The sequence below is a fragment of the Solanum pennellii genome, chromosome 8, assembly GCF_001406875.1.
Source record: "Solanum pennellii chromosome 8, SPENNV200".
In the NCBI taxonomy this organism is placed as follows: Eukaryota; Viridiplantae; Streptophyta; class Magnoliopsida; order Solanales; family Solanaceae; genus Solanum; species Solanum pennellii.
The window spans coordinates 67,275,238-67,285,733 of NC_028644.1; the positions used below are offsets into that span (position 1 = coordinate 67,275,238).

The 10,496-nt window shown below is 28.4% G+C and overlaps 1 protein-coding gene across 1 annotated transcript; it reads right to left on the bottom strand.

Annotated features, from left to right (window-relative positions):
* Positions 1–2,150: 2,150 nt before the first annotated feature.
* On the bottom strand, positions 2,151–7,036 carry LOC107027357 (NAC domain-containing protein 7). The gene is made up of 5 exons (XM_015228534.2): positions 6,835–7,036; positions 6,387–6,482; positions 5,049–5,236; positions 4,427–4,701; positions 2,151–3,732 (listed from the first exon to the last, which is right to left on the bottom strand). Exons 3-5 carry the CDS (start codon positions 5,206–5,208, stop codon positions 3,178–3,180), a joined length of 990 nt encoding a protein of 329 aa, XP_015084020.1. The 5' UTR covers positions 5,209–5,236; positions 6,387–6,482; positions 6,835–7,036; the 3' UTR covers positions 2,151–3,177.
* Positions 7,037–10,496: the final 3,460 nt, after the last annotated feature.

The following is a 10,496-nucleotide window of genomic DNA, read 5'->3' on the forward strand; positions in this document are numbered from 1 at the left end:
AATAAACAGAAGATAAGCACTAATTAAATTATAAATTAGTATAATTAACAAAAAAAAGAAAAAGTTAGTCGTTTTTTAATTAATTAAGACTGTAAATAGAATGAGGGCCAAATTTGTTTTAATTGAGACAGTGATGGTCTGGGATCTAGGGTGTAAAAAGATGAAGAACAATGATGGGACATCACATGGATTTTTAATAATTGAGTCAATGCTAATTTTATTATTAATATTCCATAGTCCTCAAAACAACACAAGTAGAGTGCAAAAATAATCCTAATAATATTAGATTCACACATGACTTGCATGAATGCGCATGGACTGATTTAATTTATTTTCCATCCGTAGTACTAAACAAATGGTAAAACAAATGGTGAATTAGTTTTTCTTCCACCTACCCCATTCAAAAAAGAAAAAAAAAAGACTAAGGTCACCAAGTATATAACTTTAGATAGGAAGATTTTGGAGATCACAAATATTATACGTTGTCTCGCTTTCCTATGGATTAGGCTTGGGGTAGTATATCATGCACGTACGTGTTTCTCTTTTAGTATCAGTATACTATGTCCTAATTTATATAGCACAATTCAAATTTGAAAAGTCAAACAGTTTAGTTAAGTTCCATAAATTTGGGCATGAAATTTTATAGATTTTTGAAATAAAATTTATATATTTGAAAACTACATAAAAAGTACTATAAACCACTATATATAATTGATGACTCAAAAATATTTAAAAGAAACTTTAAAAAATATGTCTTGTTTTTGCAAAATTTGATGGTCTTGTGATTTATGTTTCTACCATTTGTGTCTTGTGATTTAGTTATCACATGCCTTTGTTGTTATTTACGGGGGTCATCATCCCTCTTTAGAATTAAACGGATTGAATGAGTCGTATTTTTATGAGCTAATTTTATCATCGTACCGCATAACTCTCTATATCGGAGTGCTTTAGAATGGTTAATTATGAGAGCAACAAAGCACGCTCAATAATGATGTCTGCTCAAAAATTGAGCATTGCTTGAAAGGGAATGTCAAGTTTGAGTTCAATTTCAACCACATCAAAGTAAAAAACCATGATTATTACTACTAAGTTCTATAATAATTAACTGCCTCAAAAAGTAAACAAAAAAAAAACACTTTTTAGTTTCTTCTTATTGTTATTGCATAATTATGTTATCAAATTGTTCCGTCCTTTTTTCCCTCACTTATCCGCTAAGTTCTTTGAGTATTTAACACCAACTAAAATTTGAATTTCTACATATATATCACTTTATATATACAACTACCATCTTCTATAGCCTATAGAATACACAAATTAAAACTCCTCTAGGTATTGAGCTTCTACGTACGTAGCAACAAAATCAACGACAACAACATATTCAGTGTATATTCAGTGTACGTAGTCCCACACATTGAGGTCTGAGGATGGTGGAGTGTAGTACGCTAGACCTTATCTCTACCTCAGATCAACAAAATGGCTTTCAATATTCGAAGATAAATTAAGGTGAGCTGAATTATGAATCTTGAAGTGATGACTTAATGGGAATTTAAGTTTTAAATATAGTTATTTAGATTTATTATTCATTTGTATTGATTTATTTAATATGAGGTATTCTTGAACTTCAAGGTAGGGCAAACAAGAAGGTTTTGGTTAATCTAGAGGATTTGTTTTAACTACTTAGTTTTAATTATGCTTTGCAGTTGGAAACTTTCTTATTAATTCACGATCCTGGTAATTAAAAACAACAGAAATGGTGCACTACTCTTTTACTTGATGTGTAAATTTCTTTTTGATAATAGGTCGTAGTTTGAAATACTGTCTGCTTTGATAAATATTGAATCGTGTGATTATCTCATTTACAAATTAATAAATAAAAAAATGTTTAAAATGTAAATAATTATCTTTATCGTAATTTGGAAGTGTTAAGCAGTTTTGCTTCTTATTAAAGTGGAATTAACCGCGGATTATTGATATCTTCCATGAGAAGGCTATTCTTTGCATAATAATCACGTTAGCAACTCTATTATATTTATGATTTATTTACTTTATTATTTACTATATAATTTTCTTATGAGTTGTCATGTTTTATTTTCTCATTTTTCTTTTTCATAATTACTTTAATTTATTATACTTAAATTAAAAAGTCTTTGAAAATCAATTTTTTTATTTTTATGAGGTAAAAATAGAATCGACGTACACTCTATCGTGTTATACTATAGTAAGTACATGACTAGCTTGCACAAGGCTAATAATTTAATATGCACACATACTAGTACATGTCAAATTAAATGGTTATCTTTAGTTGACAATAAAAATAGTTTTGCATTGTTAGATTTACAAGTTTGGATATAAAATATAGATGTAATTATGAGACTTAAGGTGCATATAAGAGGTGGATAAATTTGATAAATTCAATTATATATGAGTTGTAGGAGTATAGATAATAGGTTTACCCGTAGCTTCCTACGAGTTTTTTTTTTACCGTAATTAGTTTAATAAATTTTTAACTTCTTTTTAGTCTAATTAATTGTTTCTTTTTGTTAAATAAGTTTCAACTTATAAAAACATTTTGTGTGATTAGAAATCGAGAACACGGACTTATTAATTACTTAGAAATTCACGTCTTCACGATCTTTTTTTTTTATTAGACCAAATGAGAAGTTTTTATTGACAGCATAATCTCAATACAAATTATCTACTTCCATCTGCTGGAAATATTCATCTAAATTTTTTAAATAATACCGAAAAAACTTCAATATTCAGCTGGAAAAAATTAGTTAGTATAAAGTATAAACACAATTGATCTGGAAATTATAGTATCATCCTATTATTTTATTTCTTTAGATCGCAGTGATTTCTTTGAACATCCGATAAAATTAGAAAAATATTTAAAAAGTAAGACATGATGCACAAATCGAGAAATGATCGAAATTGTTTTTAAAATGTTAGATCCTTAGCCTTGAAATAGTACTATATACATATATTAGAGGTCCTCTATATGTTTTTTGTCCTTTTTTCTTAAATACTAATTTCATTCATTCTTATAGATGAGTACAAATTTTTAAACCTCTAATACATCACGTACCATATTTGAGTTTTATTATGTACATAAACTGAGACAATTTATAAGTACATATATCAAATCCAATCATCATATATTTTCTATGATTATATATATTACTTCCATATATTATCAAATTGTGAACTTGAAGCAGATAATGATGCAATTTCTGAACTCATTTCTTGTCCCTTGGTATCACTTTGAAGCTGCATGTTCATTTTTTCAGATGCTGGGGAACTAGAGCAAGCACCATTGTAGCCATCTTGTTGAGTACTTAATTGAGATGCAACAAATTTATCGAGTACTCGCCAATCGGTCACTTGATCATAGTTGTTGTTGTTATTGTAAATTGAGTTGTTGTTGATTGATCCATAGGATGGAGGGATTTTTGGTGACTCTAATTGAGGGAGTTGAAGAAATAATGCATCATTATTATGAGGGTTTTGATGCATATTGTTGTAGGGTAATTGATGATGGTATGAAGGTGTAACATTATAGGGATTTGGAAAATTGTTACGTTGTGGAGAGTCAAAATTAGATGTGAAATTGGAGACTAATTGGTCATCGTTATACCAACATAGTGACTCATGTTGGTATAATTGGTCTCCTTCTCTCCTTATTGATGTTGCTAGTTTTTTCTTGAATACTCTACACACTGCCCAACCTTCTTCCTGCTAGATCGATTTGTATAATATTAGGATATATATAGAATTTATAATGTTTTATACATTGACAATATAAATAACGTAATGTATGTACGATTTAATTTAAACTAATTCTTTAGCAGACAAAAAATTTCTACTAACCAGACAGAAAGTAAGTTTTCTAGATTAAGTTGATCAAGAATATTAAGTAATTTTGTGTATCAAGATTGATATGGTAATAACCTCATCAAATTTCAAACAACAAAAGACAATTGACTAAACTTATATATTGATCAAACGATTTTGTGACCATCAATTGGTCAAGCACCTTTTTATAAGTCAGAATCAATTAAAGTAATAAGTTGGTCAATTCTAAATTATGATTTTACAGTTTTTAAACACTTTTAATTTGACTTATCTTTTTACAATTTTACTCTAAATATCTTTTTGTGATCTTCAGAACATTCCTGCTAAATTATAAATTTTAATTATCTTTGTATATTTATATTTTCATCCTTCATTTATGCTTTTAAGATATATATGCTTTTAAACTCCTTGTTTTTATTTAAAGAAAGCTCTAGGGAAATTTCAATTATTTTGACATAAAAGTTTTTATCAACACATTATTATAAAACGTACTAACTAATTCTTGAACTTCTATCTAAACACGTAACTTACTCAATAACTCGTTTGAAATTATTTTTAAGTTTAGAAGACTTGCCTGAATAGTATTGGCATTCTCATTGGTTTCAAGTCTGTACTCATGCATTATATAATCTGATTTTTGTCCATTTGGTGCTCGACCTTTATAAAATACCAATGTTTTTCTCATTCCAACTAAACATTGCTTACGATAAATAGCCTTATCTCTTCCAGTTGCTTTCCAAAATCCTGCTTTTGTAGCTCTATTTGTTCTAGTACCTGTTGGATACTTCTTGTCTTTATGACTAAAAAAGTACCATTCATTTTGCTCCTCACTTCCTATCTTGCACAATTCTGAAAAAATAATTAAACAAACAAAAATCAGTACAGTTAGATCTCTCTATAACAGTCATCATCTATAACAACATTTTACTATAGCAATCATGTTTGTTTTTTAAATAAACCGATTTTACATGTTGTATAGCAACAAAAAGATAGTTGGACATATGATGTCGTTATAGACGGTAATTAGTAGAAGATCATTTTTTTCCTGGCTCTATCGGAAATAGCTCCTCTACATCCAACCCTTCCTAAACCCCAGTTATTGTATTGAAATTTGTTATATTTTTACATCTAGAATTAACATATGCTACAACATATGTCATTGATAATTAATGATGTTATAAATCAAAGCTATGTACCTTGAAGATCCCATGGCTCAATTTTATAAAGATCAATTTCCTTAATGACATCAAGGTCAATTCTTTTTGAAGCAATCTTTTTTCTGAGGTAATAATCAACTAATTCTTCATCCGTAGGGTGAAATCTAAAACCTGGAGGAACATGTGCAAAAGAATTCATCTCTTTTCTTGATCCACAAAATCAAAACCTGCATCCCAATTAATCAAAAACATTATAATATATAATTATATCACATACTATTATAAGTTTCAAGAACATACAAATGTAAGGAAACTATAGAACATTTCACCAATTTTCTTTAGTGAAATTTTTTTTGATATTGTACATGTGATCACACACTTTAATCCTTTCAAGTGATTAAAAATGTTAAACATCAGTTCACTATCATAACTAAGACGGTAATAATAAAGAAAATAAGACATGTTACCTGCTATAACTAAATCATGAATATACACACTATTTTGGTATAGTATATGTAACACTTCAATTCAAAACCCTAATAAATAAAAAAGATAATCAAACCAACACTAGCTAAATTCTTTCATATCATAAGCAAGAATTTTGTAATTCAGAAATTAATTACCTAAATTTAAAAAAAATGTAGATATGCTAAAACAAGACACTAAAAGTAAATGATGTGTGTATAATTTTGTTTTGTCAACTTTGTGGGGATAAAAGCATGAGAGCCCTAATCACTTGAAGATATGGCTAAAAAAAAATACTACTCAAGTTTGCTTTAGCCTTAGGCATGAAACTTGAATGAAACAAGTACCATAAGTATAATGTCTTCTCCACTCATAAAAGTATAATAATATAATGTCTAATCAAAATTATATACCTTTTAATTTGTTTAGATATAACAAATATAAAAACCATATATTAAATCCTCAACAATTAAGTTCAAGAAGCATGCACCAAAATTAATATCTCACCACAAATGCATATAGTAAGAATTTGTCTATCATATTTGTTCATTCTTCGAATAGATTTAATTCGATATCGAAAAAGAAGGAGGAGGAGAAAGAAGAGAAGTATTACATAATATATACTCATCCTTTTTTAAGAAAATAAGATCTAAGTAGAGTGAATAAACATTTGATGAAAATTAATACTAAATATTTTGTAAAACATTTACATTATCATGAAAAACTTTCTTCATCCAATTTCTTTTCTTTGTGTGAGTTAAGCTACCTTGATGGACTTTCTTGTTAAAAAATTGAGTTAATATTGTTTGTGTTATCAATGACTTACTTATCAGATATTAAACTGATACGTTCTATCGAATTATCTAAAAATGAAAAAAGTGATCAAAGATGAAAGAAGCATATCAAGACAACCTTTGATGATAATTGTAATAATCCTCTAGAGTTTGTTGTTGATCCACAGATCTGCTTCTTAGCTCTTGTACAATATTCAGATCAATCAAAGTCACTCTGTGAAAAGATATATAGAATTATAAAACTCTCATTCAACTTTACAAAGCTAGTAGACAAAAAGAGAAGCTACCAATTCCTCCTCGGGAATCGAACTCTTTTAACTTTCACAAACAAAAAAAAAATTGTCTCATGGTCCTCTCAACCCAAAAAAAAAAAAACTATGATCAGATCCCAAAGTATATATGAAAAGTAGAAAGAAAAAAAAATAATTCTTCCTTAAAAGGAAAACAAATGAGGAGCTAGAGAAAATAGGGTTTCACAAAAGAATATGCAAACAAATTAAAACATTCTCTTTTTTTTCTTCTATAGAAAACAACTATGAGTGTTATATATATATTTTTTGTGTCACCTTATCACTTGATGAAGAAGATAAAGATCATTGTAAAAAGATTTGGAGGCAGAAAAAATGGTGGCTGAGGGTGAAGCACACAAGTTAATTATTTCCACCACCACCACCACCCCACCAATTTTTGATGGAGACTTAAGTTGATTGTTTTTTAGTATATGAAAAAAAAAATGTGGTTTTAGTGTTTTTTGTATGTTTTGTTTGATTAAAGAGATAGAGAATGAAGGTCAAGAAAAATGAGGGCATATATTAGCTAGGCCTTCTTAAAGAGGCAAACATCATCCATACACCATAAGACAACACACCCGACCAAAAAGAGAATGTATTTGTTAATTATTAACTTTGTTTGTTAGCTTATTAAATTGTTGTTGTTGGTGACATAATCATTTAATCAAATATTTAACATTTTCTTGGTTCAATTATTTAAATATTATGAAGTTTGGATCGATGTCAATAGAGGAGCATTGTTCAGACCTTATAAATAGCTTAATGCATATTTATGGATGGAATATTTCCAAACCTTTTAATCGATAGTCTAATTCATACTACAAAAACCAGTTCAGAGAAAAAAGGACTATTCAAGTCTTATAAGTATTTCAAAAATTTCATTCCTTTATCTATGTGGGCAGGGTTCGATTGTCTAGTCTAGTGTGTGCATATTTATGAACTAGGGTCCCTTTCAATAGGTTTTGGGTCGAGGGTATTTCCACCCTCTTCCCTTCAAACGGTCCTTCGAGGGGGACCATATCAAAAGAGTCCTACTCTAATATTGTGTTAAATTAGCATTTGAGCTTAATTTACATTTTTAGAAATTGGTTCAAGATATATAGAAGAGAATCATCCAAGCGTTATAAGTAGTTTAGAGATCTCATTCCTTACAAGATATTACAGATTAAACATGTATGTTGGAATCTCTTCATCTTTTAATCAAAGATTTTGAGTTCAGACCCTAAATATGAAAACTCTTATTCCAAGCGCCATCCTCAAAAATAAATATGGTAATACACTATTCAAATTTAATTAAACTCTAATATATATATATATATATCTAACAGTATTCGATAATGATATTTTGGTAATGACATTGGACTTCCTCTTTTCCTTTTGGTACAATTGTAATCATTTGAAAGCTCTAGAATTCTTTTAATTGTCTTCTTCTGTATAAATTTTACATGTTACTGTATTACCTACTGGAAATTAAAATTGAGTAGTTTCCTCTTATTTTAATTTATATATACAAAAAAACAGTTTCTTGAGTAATTTACACCATTACATATAGGTAAATTATACTCTATATATACAAATATTAAAAGAAAGGGCAATCTACTAGAGGCACCTTTCTATTCCTTTTGCCGCAACGTATCTCAGGTTGGCTACCCTTTCCTTGCGAAATCCTAGTAGACTCTTGCTTGTAGGCGTAAGGAAGATTTCACCGCTTGGACCTAAAAACAATCTACTAAAGATCTTTCGATTCTACCTTAAAAAATGAAAAATAATTTTCTATAAAGTGTCAATAAGTACACTGTTAGTGTAAAATATCTGTAGACCTAACTCCTTAATTTCTCAGTTACACTACGGAAAATCACTATTTTTCGACAAAATTGGTACTGCCTATTTTCATAGATATTTAATTGAATCACGGAGAAAAGAAAAAATATTCAGTGACACAACAATCGGAGTTTCACCTCCGGTGGGAACACTTTAGAGAAAATTTATTTGTATTTTTTCAATAAATTAATTTAATGAATATATATATATATAAAATTTATTAATTCGCGATGGTTAAAGTCTCTTTTTCTAATAGTGTTAGTGCACACAAATGAAAAGCTTTTTGTAATGGTCTCCCATTACGGGCTCTATATCGTTAATTCCTCAAGATAAACAAAAGGTGAACTAATCTTAACCAAAACTAAATATTTGGAAATTTTTTTTTAACTGAATTATAATACTCTTCAACTTTTTCAGTGCCACATTAATTTAAACAGCATATGACAAAATTTATAAAAATAAAATATATGAACAATTAAGCTTTTTTGTGGGAATTCATTATTATAATAAAATATTAAAACGTAAATACTCATAAGTCAGCAGCAACCTCACGCGGCCTCTGATTGGTTGGGTCTACAATGTAATAATATTTCTTATTTTTTTATTTACACAAAGGGATATACCCTACAAAAACCGACCCAATACATATTTGAAAGTGACTCTTCTCCAAATAAATATAAAAAGAAAATACTTAGTAATTTTTTCCTTTTTTAGTAATTTTTAATTCTAAGTTTCTATTTAAAACTATAAGATTAAAGAATATTTTAGTACATTTGATACATTTTAATTTAAATTTATGAGATTTAATTTTTTTTTTTAAATTTCATTTCTAATCAAAATAAATCAAACGTATAAAAACGAAGAGAATACTAAATACTATTTTTCGTTCTTTTTTAATTGTTATATTATTTAACTCTCAAAAAACTAAAATAACTATAAAGGAACAGAGGAAGTATTTATTTAGCCCTTCAAAACCCCCACACACATAATTTATTGTTTTTCAAAACTCAAATTATATAAATAATATATTAACTTGATATATTATAGATAAGCAAAAAGTGTTTCATAAATTAGGACGGAGTAAATTATAACAATTTTTTTGTTAAATAATTTTTTACAAAAAAATGTTATACATCCAGTTAGGCTGAAAGAGCTTTTAGGAAATGCGTGGGAAAAAAGTATCCCGTGGTAACGGTGGAGAGTGGGTCCCGTTGTAACGGAATGATGGCTATATATTAAAACTTACGTGGTGGCTGTTAATGGCTCGGCGTGGCTTAATCCTTTATCATTAAGCTCACAAACCTCCCTTTGTTTTTCTCCAACAATGACCCACAATCCCTTATTTATCCTAGTGTTACGAATTTGAATTTTATATTGGCACTATTAATTAATTATTAATTTTAACAAATTTTTATTAGAAATTTATTTTGATATAATGCATTCAGCGATAATTCTATCAAAAATTACCTTCCAACGAGCTAAATTTTATTTGTTAATAGAACATGAGTGATTTGTATTATCAATTTAAAAATCGATCTACGATAACGAGTAATTCATTACCTGCTATAATATGATATATCATATTGATTTATGTATAACTTAAATTCATTAGTTAATTATAATGCTTCAATTATCTCTCTTTTAACTTTGTGTGACAAGTGTACATATACATATTATGTTTTAAAAAAATATGTAATGACAAGTGTAGTACTTGTGCGTGCCGATTAGGTAACCCAAGCCTTCACTTTTGCAGAGGAAAAGGCCTCTTCTCCGCCTATGGTTGTGGAGAAAGTCTCAATTAAAATAAGGTTTAAGTATAGAAACAAACATGGTTATGGTGCAGTGGTGAGACTGATTTATACTTAATTAAAGATATCAGATTAAAACTTTAGATATAAAGAAAATTTAATTTGAAGTGTCATCTTCGAACATGCCCACTAATACGTGATCTAAATTTAATAGAGACTTTAATATGAAATTAAAAAAAATTGAAGTATAGAAGTGAAGCAAAAGTTAGAGACGTTATACAATGGTCACCAATCTGCCCCACTTACTATGCTTATGTGGCTGCCAAATTCCCAGGTTTAACTTCTACACTTTTAATGCCTTTCTCCCTC

What these genes read in the sequence shown, in the direction of transcription:
- LOC107027357 (XM_015228534.2), bottom strand. Translation starts at nt 5,208, where the DNA reads ATGAATTCTTTTGCACATGTTCCTCCAGGTTTTAGATTTCACCCTACG. An exon ending in TGAGCCATGGGATCTTCAAG is followed by an intron (nt 4,702 to 5,048) that starts GTACATAGCTTT and finishes TTATTTTTTCAG; the next exon opens with AATTGTGCAAGATAGGAAGT. An exon ending in AGAATGCCAATACTATTCAG is followed by an intron (nt 3,733 to 4,426) that starts GCAAGTCTTCTA and finishes TCGATCTAGCAG; the next exon opens with GAAGAAGGTTGGGCAGTGTG.